This window comes from Triticum dicoccoides, chromosome 6B, assembly GCF_002162155.2.
Source record: "Triticum dicoccoides isolate Atlit2015 ecotype Zavitan chromosome 6B, WEW_v2.0, whole genome shotgun sequence".
In the NCBI taxonomy this organism is placed as follows: Eukaryota; Viridiplantae; Streptophyta; class Magnoliopsida; order Poales; family Poaceae; genus Triticum; species Triticum dicoccoides.
The window spans coordinates 492509552-492526772 of record NC_041391.1 but is presented as its reverse complement, the minus strand read 5'-3'; the positions used below and the strand labels follow the sequence as shown (position 1 = coordinate 492526772).

Genomic DNA, 17221 nt, shown 5'->3' with positions numbered 1-17221 from the left:
ATTAAGGTGCTCTCCATCATATGGCATCAAATCGGCAACAATGAACGTATTACTCATGCGGAACTCTTCAATGGGAGGATCAATTTTGTATGCATTATCATTAATCTTGGCAAGCACTTTATATGGTCCATCAACATGTGGCTTCAACCTGGACATGCTTTGTTTAGGAAATTTATCTTTGCGAAAGAGTACCCACACCATGTCGCCCGGCTGAAATAACACCTCCTTTCTCTTCTTATTAATATGATCAACAATTTACTTGCCTGACTTGCTATGACTAGTGCGACAGCGTGCTACTACCGACGTCACGACATGCTGGAACAAGCATCTCAACTTGTTGCAACCAGCTCGTGGCATGCCGGAAAAGGCATAGCATCCTAGAAGCTTTGAACCAAAGCCTCAACATGTTGTGATCATGCCGCAGCGTGCTGGAACATACCTTTGTCAATGTTGGGATCTCGAATCATCCGTGCAACGGACTATGACCTTCAGTGCTGGGACCGGCCATCGTCGGTGCTACAACCGGTGAGCGGTGAGTTGCAACTCTCACAGATGAAAGTGCAACTAACCCCCGGATGGTTTTGTTAATTCATAACAACATATACATCACTGAACTAATGCCTACTCAAAGAATATTTCAGGAAGTTAAATTTAGGTATGGCAATGGGATGTGAATGTGGACCCCTAAAAAGGCAAAGGACATGTGTTGACAAAGCTACAAGACTATATTTTTGGCTAAGTGATCCAAGATCACATTGAGTCCATAGGAAAGTTAATACTATTAAAAGTGTATGAGGTTTTGACCATAGTCTAACTGCTCAAGTGCTTAGAGATATTGCTCCAAAACCCCAGCCACACTCTCACACTCATCTATGTCCAAAACCCTAATGTTCTTCTCGATACTACCGAAACACATACGACCGGACCCATCGAGATACACTTGACATAGCCACTGCCTAAACCCTAGCAACTCGGTCTCACTGAGATGACCTTTCGATCCCACCGAAGAGCACTGGCCAACCTTCTGTAACCAATTGCATTCACTTCGGAATTTCTGAGAGGTTTTAATCGGTCTCATCAAAGAGTAGAAAGTGATTAGGTCATCACTCATCAGTCTCACTGAGCTGTTCCATCCCATCTCATTGAAAAGTCTAAAGCCAAACCTTTTGTACTAATCGGTCTCACCGAGTGTTTATACCGGTCCCACAGAATAGTGCATAAAGGTGTGTAACAGTTAGATTTTTGGTGCTGCCTATATATACCCCACCCATTCCACCAACTCTCAGAGAGAGCAACTAGGACGAAGCCACGACTTCCCATATCTAATTTCTGAGAGAGAATCACATACACTTGTGTTGAACTTAAGAGGATTCCACTCCAACTTTTGATCCTTGATTTCTAGCCTCCCCAAATCGTTTTCCACTCTAGTCCCTCTCCTATCACATAGCCAAAATCCTTGAGAGAGTGTTTAAGTATTGAGGAGACTATCTTTTGAAACACAAGATCAAGGAGTTCATCATCAACAACAACATTTGTTACCTTCTGGAGAGTGGTGTGTCCTAGGTTGGTTAGGTTTCACTTGGGAGCCTCCATGTTTGTTAAGTTGAACCAAGGAGTTTGTAAGGGCAAGGAGATAGCCTACTTCGTTAAGATCTACCCCGAGTGAGGCTAGTCCTTCGTGGGTGTAAGCCATGATGGCATATACAAGGTTGCTTCTTCGTGGACACTTTATGGGTGGAGCCCTCCGTGGACTCTCGCAACCATTATCTTCCGCGGGTTGAAGTCTCCATAACATGGATATACGATAGCATCACTTATCGGAACCACGAGAAAAATCACCGTGTCTTCATTGCGTTTGATTATCTCCAAACCCCTCATTTACGTTCATGTGCAAAGTCTTTATTTTTTGCCGCTATTATCTTAGACTTGTATGTGTAGGGTGCTACTAGACTTGATAGAATTGCTAAAATCTGTCAAGAATTGCTTAAGTCTTTATTTGTCAAGTAGTCTAATCATCCCCTTTAGACCTACTTGCGATCTTACAATGGGGATGTGCTACAACCGACAGCCGACGAGCTACAACTAGCATGGGGCTGTCACTACTGCGGGAATGCCTAGTAGTGGCGGGCGCAAAAAGGCGTGTAGTGTGATACGTCTCCAACGTATCTATAATTTATGAAGGATTCATCTATTTTATTATCTGTTTTTGAATGATTATGGGCTTTATTATACACTTTTATATTACTTTTGGGACTAACCTATTAACTGGAGGCCCGGCCCATATTGCTGTTTTATTGCCTATTTCAGTATTTTGAAGAAAAGGAGTATCAAACGCGTCCAAACGGAATGAAACCTTCGGGAGCTTGATTGTTAGGAAGAATATGATCCGAGAGACTTGGAGTTCATGTCAGAAGATCCTCGAGGAGGCCACGAGATAGGGGGGCGCGCCCACCCCCCTGGGCGTGCCCTACCCTCTCGTGGGCCCCTCGAGGCTCCCCCGACCGACTTCTTTCGCCTATATAAGCCTACGTACCCTAAAAACATCAGAGAAGAAGATAGATCGGGAGTTCCACCGCCGCAAGCCTCTGTAGCCACCAAAAACCTCTCGGGAGCCCGTTCTGACACCCTGCCGGAGGGGGAACCCATCACCGGTGGCCATCTTCATCATCCCGGCGCTCTTCATGACGAGGAGGGAGTAGTTCACCCTCGAGGCTGAGGGTATGTACCAGTAGCTATGTGTTTGATCTCTGTCTCGTGTTCTCTCTATGACACGATCTGGATGTATCGCGAGCTTTGCTATTATAGTTGGATCTTATGATGTTTCTCCCCCTCTACTCTCTTGTAATGGATTGAGTTTTCCCTTTGAAGTTATCTTATCGGATTGAGTCTTTAATGATTTGAGAACACTTGATGTATGTCTTGCCGTGCTTATCTGTGGTGACAATGTGATATCATGTGCCACTTGATGTACGTTTTGGTGACCAACTTGCGGGTTTCGCCCATGAACCTATGCATAGGGGTTAGCACATGTTTCCGTCTTGACTCTCCGGTAGAAACTTTGGGGCACTCTTTGAAGTACTTTGTGTTGGTTGAATAGATGAATCTGAGATTGTGTGATGCATATCGTATAATCATCCCCACGGATACTTGAGGTGACAATGGAGTATCTAGGTGACATTAGGGTTTTGGTTGATTTGTGTCTTAAGGTGTTATTCTAGTATGAACTCTATGATAGATTGAGCGGAAAGAATAGCTTCATGTTATTTTACTACGAACTCTTGAATAGATAGAACAAAAAGGATAACTTTGAGGTGGTTTTGTACCCTAACATAATCTCTTCATTTGTTCTCTGCTATTAGTGGCTTTGGAGTGACTCTTTATTGCATGTTGAGGGATTGTTATATGATCTATCTATGTTATTATTCTTGAGAGAACTTGCACTAGTGAAAGTATGAACCTTAGGCCTTGTTTCCTATCATTGCAATACCGTTTATGCTCACTTTTACCACTTGTTACCTTGCTGTTTTTATAATTTCATATTACAAATACCTTTATCTACCATCCATATTGCACTTGTATCACCATCTCTTCGCCGAACTAGTGCACCTATACAATTTACCATTGTATTGGGTGTGTTGGGGACACAAGAGACTCTTTGTTATTTGGTTGTAGGGTTGCTTGAGAGAGACCATCTTCATCCTACGCCTCCTACGGATTGATAAACCTTAGGTCATCCACTTGAGGGAAATTTGCTACTGTCCTACAAACCTGTGCACTTGCAGGCCCAACAACGTCTACAAGAAGAAGGTTGTGTAGTAGACATGAAGCTCTTTTCTGGCGCCGTTGCCGGGGAGGTGAGTGCTTGAAGGTATATCTTTAGATCTTGCAATCGAATCTTTTTGTTTCTTGTTTTATCACTAGTTTAGTTTATAAAGGAAAATTACAAAAAATGGAGTTAAGTTCGTCTCATACGCTTCGTCTTTTTAATATCTTTCGTGAGAATGATGGTAAGAAAAATTGTGCTCAAGTGCTAGAAGAAGAATGCATTAAATTGTTTGGAACTAAATATGTGAATGATGAGCATGATTACAATGTTGTTAGTATGAGTTCCTTGAATATCCATGATGCTAATGATATGCAAAGCCACAAGCTTGGGGAAGCTATGTTTGATGAATATGATATAGTTAGTCCCCCAAGTTTTGATGAGAATATTTATTATGATGAAAGCATGCCTCCTATTTATGATGATTATATTGATGAAAGTGGGTTTGGAAGAGTGTCAACTTTAGGAAGTATTGATCCCACTATTTTGGAGGATGTTGAATCTTATTATGATGAATATGAAAGTTGATTTGGAAGAGTGTCAACTTTATTTAGTGATGATTCCACTATTTCGAAAGGGGTTCCAATTGATTATGAGAACAAAGTTGATATCTATGATGATTATTTTGATGACTTGTATGCTATTAGGAATAATGATAACCATGAAACTTGTCATCATGATTTTAGTTTTCAATTGGATTATGCCTCATATGATAATTATTTTGTTGAGTTTGCTCCCACTACTATTCATGAGAAGAAATTTGCTTATGTGGAGAGTAGTAAATTTTCTACGCTTGTAGGTCATGAAAAGAATGCTTTAGGTGCTGGTTATATTGTTGAATTCATTCATGATGCTACTGAAAAGTATTATGAGGAAGGAACATATGCTTGTAGGAATTGCAATAATATCAAGTTTCCTCTCTATGTGTTGAAAATCTTGAAGCTATGCTTGTTGATTATTGTTCCCATAAGTTGTTTGCTCACAAAATCCCTATTCATAGGAAGTGGGTTAGACTTAAATGTGCTAGTCATATGCTTCATGATGCTCCTGTTATGTTTCAATTCTTATCTTTTATGTGAGCATCATTGTCATCATCATGCCTAGCTAGGGGCGTTAAACGATAGCGCTTGTTGGGAGGCAACCCAACTTTATTTTTGTTCCATGCTTTTTGTTCCTGTTTAGTAATAAATAATTCATCTAGCCTCTGGTTAGATGTGCTTTTATGTTTTAATTAGTGTTTGTGCCAAGTAGAACCTTTGAAAAGACTTGGGTGAAGTTTATGTGATCTTGCTGTAAAAAACAGAAATTTTAGCGCTCACAAGAATAGCTGCCATTTTTTACTGGAGAGTTCTTTTAGCTTGATTATTTTTGCAGATGATTAATATACAAATTAATCAGGTCCACCAATTTATTTCAGAATTTTTTGAGTTACAGAAGTATACGTTTGATATATATTACTACAGACTGTTCTGTTTTTGACAGATTCTGTTTTCTATGTGTTGTTTGCTTATTTTGATGAATCTATGAGTAGTATCTGAGGGTATGAACCATAGAGAAGTTAGAATACAGTAGATATAACACCAATATGAATTTAGAATGAGTTCATTACAGTACCTAAGTGGTGGTTTTATTTTCTTATACTAACGGAGCTTACGAGTTTTGTTTTGAGTTTTGTGTGGTTGAAGTTTTCAAGTTTTGGGTAAAAATTCGATGGACTATGGAATAAGGAGTGGAAAGAGCCTAAGCTTGGGGATGCCCAAGGCACCCCAAGGTAATATTCAAGGACAACCAAGATCCTAAGCTTGGGTATGCCCCGGAAGGCATCCCCTCTTTCGTCTTCGTTCATCGGTAACTTTACTTGGAGCTATATTTTTATTCACCACATGATATGTGTTTTGCTTGGAGCGTCATTTTATTTTATTAGTATTTGATCTCTGTTATTTAGAATAATGTATTGCATCTTTTTTTTCAATAAAAAAATGTTAAGGATAGCCTTTACCATGCTTATTTTGCAAGTATACATGTTGCTGTTTCATAACAGAAAGTTTACCGCTGTTGCAAAAATTCCCTAGAGAAGTCAGAGAATGGTATAATGTTGAATCTTTTTGCATATTGAGCTATGATAAATCTTCTACAGAATAGTATTTTTCTTACAATTTTTGGAGTTAGGTAAGTATTGATACTCTTGCATTCTTTACAGACTGTACTGTTTTGGCAGATTGCTGTTATGTTTATATTGTTTGCGTATGTTTGCTTGTTTAATGATTCTATTTGAGGATAGGAGTATTAAATATGCAGAGGCACTTAGTATTCAATGTTGAATAATAATTTTAGTGATTTGTTACATTAGAAAATGATAAGGTTTTGCATTGGTTTATACTAACCTATCTCACGAGTTCTTGTTGAGTTTGGTGTGGATAAAGCTTTTGAGAAGTAGACAAACCATGATATGAGAGGAACTAAGGAGACACAAAAGCTCAAGCTTGGGGATTCCCAAGGCACCCCAAGATAATATTTCAAGAAGTCTCAAGCACCTAAGCTTGGGGATGCCCCGGTAGGCATCCCACCTTTCTTCTTCAACAATTATCGGTTAGTATCGGTTGAGCCTAAGTTTTTGCTTCTTCACATGAGTTGTGCTATCCTTGCAATGTCATTTTATTTTGCTTTGCTTGCTGTTTGAATAAAATACCAAGATTTGAAATTATTAAATGAGAGAGAGTTTTCACATAGTTACATAATTATTTTGCTACTCATTGGTCTTCACTTATATCTTGTTGGAGTAGTTTTTCATTTACTCGTGTGCTTCACTTATATTCTAAGAGTAAATGGTTGAATGAGTTGAATGTCATAAATCTGAATTTATATATGTTTTATTTGCTTATCCCATGGGGAGTAATGACTTCACATCTAAGAAGTAGAGGTTGTAAGTTTATTGAAGATTAGCAAGCATTGTATTGGTCATTTGAACAATTCATGAAAGAATATTGAAGGAAGAGATATTTCACATATAAATATACTATCTTAGACATCTTTTATAATTGTGAGCACTCATTAAGTATGACATGCTAAAGAGTTGATGTTGGACAAGGAAGACAACGTAATGGGTTATGTTTTCTCACATCTCAGTTAAAGTATATTGTCATGGATGATTCAAACATGTTGAGCTTGCCTTCCCCCCTCATGCTAGCCAAAATTCCTTGCACCAAGTAGAGATACTACTTGTGCTTCCAAATATCCTTAAACCCAGTTTTTGCCATGAGAGTCCACCATACCTACCTATGGATTGAGTAAGATCCTTCAAGTAAGTTGTCATCGGTGCAAGCAATAAAAATTTCTCTCTAAATAAGCATGACTTATTAGCGCGGAGAAAATAAGCTTTGTACGATCTTGTTATGGAAGCAATAGAAGTGACGGACTGCATAATAAAGGTCCATATACAAGGGGCAATATAAAGTGACGTTCTTTCGCATTAAGATTTTGTGTATCCAACCCTAAAAGCGCATGACAACCTCTGCTTCCCTCTGCGAAGGGCCTATCTTTTACCTTATGTCTTTTACTTTATGCAAGAGTCAAGGTGATCTTCACCTTTCCCTTTTTCATTTTATCCTTTGGCAAGCACTTTGTGTTGGGGTGATCCTGATATATATATCCAATTGGATGTAAGTTAGCATGAACTATTATTGTTGATATCACCCAAAGGTGAATACGTTGGGAGGCAACACTATAAGCCCCTATCTTTCTCAGTGTCTGATTAAAACTCCATAACCATTAGTATTGTGTGAGTGTTAGCAATTGTAGAAGACTATATGATAGTTGAGTATGTGAAGTTTGCTATTCCTGAAAATAAGATGAACTGCAATTGTTTGATGACTAAAAATGAAGTTTGCTAGTTTTCAAGAAAGTTTATGGTCTATGCTTTAACATGTGAATTGCTTGTTACTTATTCGTGAGAAGTTTTATGAGATGAACTACTGTTATGACATATAATCATGCTAGAAAAGGTGATTGAAATTATCATTGATCAAACTTGTGCACCTTCTAGCATTCACACTTTATAAATTCTTTCTTTATCATTTACCTACTCGAGGACGAGTAGGATTTAAGCTTGGGGATGCTGATACGTCTCCAACGTATCTATAATTTATGAAGCATTCTTGCTATTTTATTATCTGTTTTTGAATGATTATGGGCTTTATTATACACTTGTATATTACTTTTGCGACTAACCTATTAATTGGAGGCCCAGCCCATATTGCTGTTTTATTGCCTGTTTCAGTATTTCGAAGAAAAGGAATATCAAATGGAGTCCAAATGGAATGAAACCTTCGGGAGCGTGATTTTTAGGAAGAATATGATCCAGGAGACTTGGAGTTCACGTTAGAAGATCCTCGAGGAGGCCATGAGATAGGGGGCGCACCCACCCCCTGGGCGTGCCCTACCCTCTCGTGGGCCCCTCGAGGCTCCCCCGACCAACTTCTTTCGCCTATATAAGCCAACGTACCCTAAAAACATCAGAGAAGAAGATAGATCGGGAGTTCCGCCACCGCAAGCCTCTGTAGCCACCAAAAACCTCTCGGGAGCCCGTTTCGGCACCCTGCCGGAGGGGGAACCCATCACCGGTGGCCATCTTCATTATCCCGACACTCTCCATGACGAGGAAGGAGTAGTTCACCCTCGAGGCTGAGGGTATGTACCAATAGCTATGTGTTTGATCTCTCTCTCTCTCGTGTTCTATCTATGGCACGATCTTGATGTATCGCGAGCTTTGCTATTATAGTTGGATCTTATGATGTTTCTCCCCCTCTACTCTCTTGTAATGGATTGAGTTTTCCCTTTGAAGTTATCTTATCGGATTGAGTCTTTAATGATTTGAGAACACTTGATGTATGTCTTGCCGTGCTTATCTGTGGTGACAATGGGATATCATGTGCCACTTGATGTACGTTTTGGTGACCAACTTGCGGGTTCCGCCCATGAACCTATGCATAGGGGTTGGCACACGTTTTCGTCTTGACTCTCCGGTAGAAACTTTGGGACACTCTTTGAAGTACTTTGTGTTGGTTGAATAGATGAATCTGAGATTGTGTGATGCATATCTTATAATCATGCCCACGGATACTTGAGGTGACAATGGAGTATCTAGGTGACATTAGGGTTTTGGTTGATTTGTGTCTTAAGGTGTTATTCTAGTATGAACTCTATGATAGATTGAGCGAAAAGAATAGCTTCATGTTATTTTACTACGAACTCTTGAATAGATAGAACAGAAAGGATAACTTTGAGGTGGTTTCGTACCCTACCATAATCTCTTCGTTTGTTCTCCGCTATTAGTGGCTTTGGAGTGACTCTTTGTTGCATGTTGAGGGATTGTTATATGATCTATCTATGTTATTATTGTTGAGAGAACTTGCACTAGTGAAAGTATGAACCTTAGGCCTTGTTTCCTATCATTGCAATACCGTTTACGCTCACTTTTACCACTTGTTACCTTGCTGTTTTTATAATTTCAGATTACAAATACCTTTATCTACCATCCATATTGCACTTGTATCACCATCTCTTCGCCGAACTAGTGCACCTATACAATTTACCATTGTATTGGGTGTGTTGGGGACACAAGAGACTCTTTTTTATTTGGTTGTAGGGTTGCTTGAGAGAGACCATCTTCATCCTATGCCTCCTACGGATTGATAAACCTTAGGTCATCTACTTGAGGGAAATTTGCTACTATCCTACAAATCTGTGCACTTCCAGGCCCAACAACGTCTACAAGAAAAAGGTTGTGTAGTAGACATCATAGTGGCAGGAAAGGCTCTCAGGGCTGCCCGACACTGCTAAAATGGCATCAGTGGTGGGCAAGCACCTGCCAGTGCTAGTGACCCTGATGTGGTGGGCAAACCAATTTTGCCCGCTATTGAAAGCTTAGGCATGCAAATTAATTTTTTTGCAGTGAGGACAACAATTGTGCTACCATGGTTGTCTTTAGCATAAGACCCATGTAACAAATTGCAATATGATGCGACCTTGGAGATTAGAAGCAAATTGAACACGTCACCGAAAGGTTAGGGATGCAAGTTCACTAGTTAATTAGTACTCTTCATGACATGTACTAACACTTAAAATTTATTCCACTTAGCAAACCAACATAAATGTATCACAGGCATCTTAACTAACTAACAAAGAGTTCCTCAGATTTTTTACTTGGACCTTATTTCTAATAAGGTCTACAACCACCATCATCTGTAAGTTATTGTTGTTGTTGTTCCTTATCGTCATTAGCACCAATTTGTCAACCCTTAGTCGTCTCTTTCTCTTCAAGAATTCCTGCCAGCCAACCTCATAAAATGATATGTGGCTTGTGTCCATCTTGTACTGAACGCTGGTGACAGGCCCTGCTGCTCCAAGGAGTACTCCAGCTTTTTCGACGACAGGAATGTCCTGGCCGGAAATCATCTTCATAGGTAATTTCCAAGATCCTCGTGGTTAAAAGCTAATAGAGAACACAATGTTAGACATCTCGCCACATATTGAACAGAAAAAGGAAAGAATACAAAACATACCATGACGTGTTTGATGATGTTGGTCTTAGTTAAACGATGCACAAATGGCTTCCCCAAGTATTGCACACTTGATGGTAGGATAGTGATGAGATTGGTCATCTCATCCTCAGTAAGTTCCTTCATTCTTTGAGAGAAAATTGCAGAATTGTATGGACTATCATCATCATCTTTCTCATCCTCATCATCTTGGCTATCGTCATCAACTTGGCTAACATCATCATCCTCGATGTCATCATCATTCTCGATGTCATGATCATCCTCGCCATCATCATCATGGTCATCCTCAACATCTTTGTCAAGCTCATAATGATCTTGGTCAGGGAAATACTTAGTCCTTAACCTGTTGACCGCTCCATGCAAGTAAAATCTAATGTAGTCTCCCTCGTCGAGCTTATTTTCTGAAAGCTAGCTCTTCCATCCATCGCCGCATAAGGTGGTCTATCATTTTGCTTATGAACATCAACTTTGAATATGCGCCCTTTATCATCCTTAAAGTGGAAACTGCCATCGATTATATTGTTGAAGTCAGCTCTTACTTTGCATGGGATACGCTATGCAACAATTAAGAAAAATGCAGTTATTAATTAATGGTAAAGATGGTTAAAAAATTCAGCAAATGATTATAATTAAATTCTAAAGTTAAATATTGTTACCATAGAGTTTTTGAATCCCCCCTTCAAGAAGATGCCGAGTTGTACTACATTTATCAAACTATCCATACAAGGATTTTTGCAGATATGGCAAGCCTTGCGCACCATGATCCCTAGCGATGAATCATTATGATGCACTTATCAATTATAAATAGCTAACATGAGTGATAAGTTATGAAAGTAATCAAATCCCTATAAATAACAATCATATTGTATTGCATTTATCAAACAACATTGCCACTCTCTATTTTAAATGCAGAAATACCACTCATATTTCGGCATGACCTTTCCATAAAAGGTGAACAACTTCAGTGCCAGAAATTTGGCGAGACAGAAGTTAATCAACATTTCGCCAAAACGTTGGCACTCATTGTTCAACCCCTGGAAATAGAACATGTACAACGGACGGGTAACATTTTCACTCTGTATTGCAATGCAAAATATAAATCAACCAAAATTGCCACTCTCTATTTAATTGCAAAAATGCCACTCATATTGAGTGCCATGAAAGAAATTCAGCATGACCTTTGCGAAAAAGTGAACACATTGAGTGCCAGAAAATTGGCAAAACGGAAGTAGAACATGTACCGCAGACGGATAACATTGTCACTCTCTATTGCAATGCAAAAAATAAATCAAAAACAACATTGCCACTATCTATTCTAATTATAGAAATATGAATCAAACAAGATTGCCAACATTAAACTAAGAAGTACGAAGAGGCAAACCCTGACCCTATCTAAAACTAATTTAATTCTAGAAACCTAGAGGCAGATCCTAACCCTACTTGAAGCCAATGTATAATGTATCTTCAGCAACGGCACATGGGAGGGGAGATACCATACCTTGGGACATGGCTTCGGTAGCGGGCGTGATGGTGGACTGTGTGGAAGTGACGGACGCAATAGTGGACAACGTGGAAGCAGGCTCTAGCGGCAGACGACGGTGGACGGCGTGGAAGCAGGCTCCGACGATGGTGGCGATGGCAGACGACGGTGGTCGAGGCGGTAGATGGCGTGGAAGTCAGATCTAGCAGCGTTCACGGCGGCGGATGATGTGGAAGGAGACTCCAGCGGCGGGATTCGGGCACCCGAGGGGGAGGAGGGAGGGAGGGATAGGGAGAGGAACTGACGAAAGAAATGAAGATGGATTTAGGCTGGGACAGGCGGGCGGAAGTGGTATGTGTGTGGAGAAAGCAGTGTTGGGAAGCAGGGAGCACCCGTCACAGGAAACTTTTCCAATTTTTGGAATTTTTTTGGCGCACCTTGTCGAAATGTAGGTGTGGCAAGCGGATTACGAGCCCACCACTGCTATGTCCAAAACTAGTGGCGAGCGCTTGGTTAGACCCGCCACAGTTGGTTCCTCTCGGGTTAGTTTAGAAGAGTTTACTTGTGACGGGTTCTCGGCCGCACCCGCCACTGCAATGTCGGCAGCTGTGGTGGGTAACTGGCACCAAAATAGTTGTGGCGGTGACCTATTGTGCCCACCACTGATTTGAGTTCACCTATAAGCCCTTTCCTAGTAGTGAGTGCTACAGATGATGCCCGGTGAGCTGCAACCGACGTCTGGCGGGGCTACTTCATGTGTGTTACGACCAGTCTCGGAGGCCATCCAGAATGCTACAACAATGACCACAAGGGGATGTTGTTGGACCTCGATGCGGCCCAGATGAGTAGGGGCAACCTCAAGGTTGGGGCGGTGTTGTCGTACCTCGTCGGAACTGCACATGCATGGGCTGGAGGCGGAGATGTGTGAGTCGGGGGTAAAAGGGATTATTTTTTCTGTGCACTAAGGCTTCCTTTGGTTTGGAGGAATTTCGTAAGAATTCTAAATGATAGAAATTTTGCATGAAAATTTCTTTAGAGCCATTTGTTTGTAGGCATGAACTCCTATTCTTATGTAGGATAATAAGCAATCCTTCACATTTCAAAGAAATAAAAGTTAGCATAGACCCAATGAGAAAATTTCTATCATATGAATCAAATGACATATTTTTCTCTATAGAAAGTGAGATGACATAATGAGATGCATGTCATGTCATTTCCTATGGTTTTCTTATTACCATGATATTTCTACCCTATGAACTAGAGAAGACTTGACCAAGACGCGGGGGAAGAAACAACGGGACCATCACGAGCCAACATATGATTGAATGGTTAGAAGGATAATGGTATTTCTAGCGCACCATGATTCAAGTCCTAGACTTGATATTGATGTTCGCATTTTCCTGAATTTATTCCAAGCCTTCCGAGGATGGGCGTTCGGTAGGAGAAGATATTTCCGTTAACTCTGAAGACGCCTGTGACGAATTCATCAATCTCAAGATGGATGTCTGTGCATGCATGCATTCATAGAAATGAGTGAATGTGCGTATATATGAGCGTCTCGGGTGTTAAAAAAAAGGCCATCAAACAGTGCTAGGAGGCTTCATCTAACGGCTCTGCAGCGCCGGTCGACCGGCGCAGAGTGCTGCCCCACCCAAAAGTCGGTATCCCTCCTCCGGTGGATCTCCTGGTCTTCCTGTGACATGTGAATTGTATTCGCTCGTGGCTGAATTTCGTGTTTTGACCCTTTTTGCAAACAAAATCAAGATCTGACCCCCGTTCGAAAATTTTTCGGGATTTGACCCTTTTGCTACCGCCAGAGCCCCTGGCGGTAGGGTTAGACAGGCTACCGCCCGATACCCTGGCGGTAGGGTGTGATAGAGGAAGACGGGGGCCGTCACCGCGCGCTGACGTGGATAAGTACCCTACCGCCAGACAACCAGGCGGTAAGCTGTCTAACCCTACCGCCAGGGGATCTGGCGGTAAGGTGTGGCAGGGTTTTGCCGTGCATGCCTTCTATAACGAGATATGCAAGCGTCCTGGCGGTAGGTTCACCCTACCGCCAGGGCTCACGGCGGTAGGCTGTCTGACCCTACCGCCAGGGAGCCTGGCAGTAGGGTCCTGTGTTTCGTGTAAAATTTTGTAGACATAAGAAGTTTGATCACATCCAAATAGTGTGATCACAATTTCATAGAAATATGCAAGGGCCCTGAACATAAGAACCAATAGGCACAATTTCATAGACATAAGCATAATTAGTTTTGCCATTACACATTAAGACACAAGTAACATAGTTTGATCATAATTTCATAGACATAAACATAACATAGTTTGATCACAATTTCATAGACATAAACATAACATAGTTTGATCACATCCAAATAGTTTCACGAAGCCAAAATAGGTAGCAATCAAACATGACGATCATCAGCAGCCACACGCATATATAGTTTAGATGATATCGATGACGATCATCATCTTTAAGCCTTGACGGTTGGTCTTCCTGATAGTAATAAGGATGGCCTATCCAACATGAAGATTCTTGTCAACGAGGAAGCTCTTCCACCCATCTGTGCTTAAATGTGTGCGACCGTCCGTTTCCACACCGTACGCACAAGTAGTGACGGGGCCCCTTGCGGTAATGCGTAATCTAGCATAGCCTTCTTCATCAGCCTCGATGCCACAACTCTCAGATAGGCTCTTTGGCAATTTCTGAATAAGAAAAACATATCAATTGATAAGTATGGATTATTTAAACTATTAACAATTTCGTGGATTCTACACTAATAACATACCATGACATGTCGATCGATCATGGTACTTGTCAGACGGGTCACGAATGGCGCCCCGATCAACTCAGCACGTGGCAGAAAGTTGTCCCATAGGTTGCACACCTCCCGTTCGCTCAGCCTCACTCTTTGAGCACAGATGGCTTCCTCAAGTGGGTCTTCATAGTCATCATCCTCGTCAATTGGTGGTGGTGGCGCCATGTTCCTTATATAAGCATTGATTGGATAAAGTTAATTAAACATCAATATTTGTTCTAATGCAAGCAAAACAAATATCTACAATATTCACACAATAAATCATCACATATGGCTATAAGAAAGACTAAACCTAGGGTTCATCTAGGTTCTAGAGTTCATCATATCAACTAGAGAGGGTTCCTCGTATGGCTATAAGAAAGACTAAACCTAGGGTTCATACATTTGCAACTATATGAAATAGAAATACACACATTTTCACACTATGCATTAACCACCTACCAATTTTGCAAAACATACATCTTCACAAATTTGCAATACATTAACCATCTACGAATTTTGTTATGCCTTTATCCTCACAATCTTGCATTCAACATACAGAAAGATTTCTTATAAAATTCATATATACATCACAAAATAAAATGGACCAACATATATGCATTCACCAACATATCCTCACATATGTTGCAATTGTTTCACCCACACATCCTCACATAGGCCTACTACTAAATCATATACTCCTAAACAACTAAAACATCATAAAAAAATCAACACCAAAACCTAGGTTGCACCTAGTGCCAAAAATAACTTCAAAAATAAAAAACCATTGCAAAACTGATTGGAGGGAATGGAGGAGCTTACCGGCCTCTTCGATTTGCTCCAAAGATCCGCGAAAATGGTGGAGGGAAGAGGGAGATCGAGGGAGGGGATCGGAATGAGGAGAGAGGCGGCGCTCGACTCTGTTCGAGTCGAGGGGAGGAGGAAGAACGGGCTGGTGGGTGGGGTAGGGCCCGCCCGCAGCATCACTTGCCTCTTCGGTACCTACCGCCACCACCTCGGGCGGTAGGCCACCGAACCCTACCGCCTCAGGCTGTGGCGGTAGGCACTTCCCCCGTCAGTACGCGCCGACGGCCGTCAGTCGCCATTAGAGGGCCTACCACCACTGATGATGGCGGTAGGACGTGCAAACCTACCGCCAGCCCTCCTGGCGGTAGTCAAAAGGGTCAGATCCCGAAATAGTTTCAGACAAGGGTCAGATCTCGAATTTCTTTGTAAAAAGGGTCAAAACGCGAAATTTTGCCTTCGCTCGTCAAGCGACCCAATGAAATGACGCTGATGCCATGGCAGGGCAGAAACCGATCGAGCTCGAGCCAGCCAGGGATCTGGTCCAGAGGTGCCTACGGCAGCACAGCATTGACCGTCGGGCCCACAAGGCCACAAGCAGAGGAAGCTGCCGAGCCGTCGTCTTGGAGCCTTGCCGCTGCCTCGCTGCCATTCTATCTTGCCAGCTCCACTGCCTGCACATGGGTTACCGTGCACTGCTAGCAGTCCGAGACATGTCATCTTCGCATTCCAGAAAGCAATGATACGAACATCTGCCTCTGCGCCCAATCTGGCCACAGCTCAAGCTAGCCCTACGCGTCTCACGGACTCGCAGGACGGAGCTACGAATTATTCTGCTCGTGAATCATTTTCTTCAGGGAGGTATCTGCAGATACATCTTGTAAGATGGAGTATTCTGAAAATGATGATGAAGCTAGGGTTTCGGTTCTCCTCTACAAATACCCACGTACGTACCCCTCTTCAGCCACGTCCACAGTCGCACAAGCACTCTTCTAGGTCTAGCCAACCCGTACGTGCAAGCACCTCTGCACCATCGGGTTTTCAGCAGCCATGGTGCCGAAGGCCTCCCTCCTCGTGGCCCTCAGCCTGGTTCTCGTCTTCACCGTGGCCAACGCGTGCGGCGATAGCTGCCCGACGCCGACTCCGGCGACCCCGACACCGACGCCGTCCCACAGCAAGTGCCCCAAGAACGCACTGAAGCTCGCTGCGTGCGCCGACGTCCTAGGCCTCGTCAGCGCCGAGGTCGGCCAGCCGCCGGCCGAGCCGTGCTGCAGCATCCTCGGCGGCCTCGCCGACCTCGAGGCCGCCGTCTGCCTCTGCACGGCCATCAAGGCCAACGTGCTCGGCATCAGCCTCGACATCCCCCTCAAGCTCAGCCTGCTCGTCAACTACTGCGGCAAGAACCTCCCAAGTGGCTTCATTTGCGCTTGATTAAACTACGTAGTTCATCATGTATTCATGTACTTGCATGCAGCGCGCGCACACGAAAACAACGTTCATTCGTGACTGCATGCATGTTGGGTTCGTCGATATCCTTGTCTACTTACTCTGTTGGTTCTGAATGTAGAACTGCTTCAGATCTATCTGGTGTGCCAATTGTTGTGCATGTTTCGTGTGTGTTGCGGGGGAGATGCAATGATGTTTGTACTTGGGGTTGTATGTGCAATTGGTGTGTCTAGCTATCCAATGAATGGAGTATTAAGTATTATTTTGCCGACTATTTGTTCAAAACTTGACAACTTCTTAAGTATGCAAA

At 42.2% G+C, this 17221-nt stretch overlaps 1 protein-coding gene across 1 annotated transcript; it reads left to right on the top strand.

Annotated features, from left to right (window-relative positions):
- The first annotated feature begins 16442 nt into the window (after positions 1–16442).
- On the top strand, positions 16443–17182 carry LOC119323200 (14 kDa proline-rich protein DC2.15-like). Its single transcript, XM_037596795.1, has one exon. It carries the CDS (start codon positions 16516–16518, stop codon positions 16894–16896), a length of 381 nt encoding a protein of 126 aa, XP_037452692.1. The 5' UTR covers positions 16443–16515; the 3' UTR covers positions 16897–17182.
- The last annotated feature ends 39 nt before the right edge of the window (positions 17183–17221 follow it).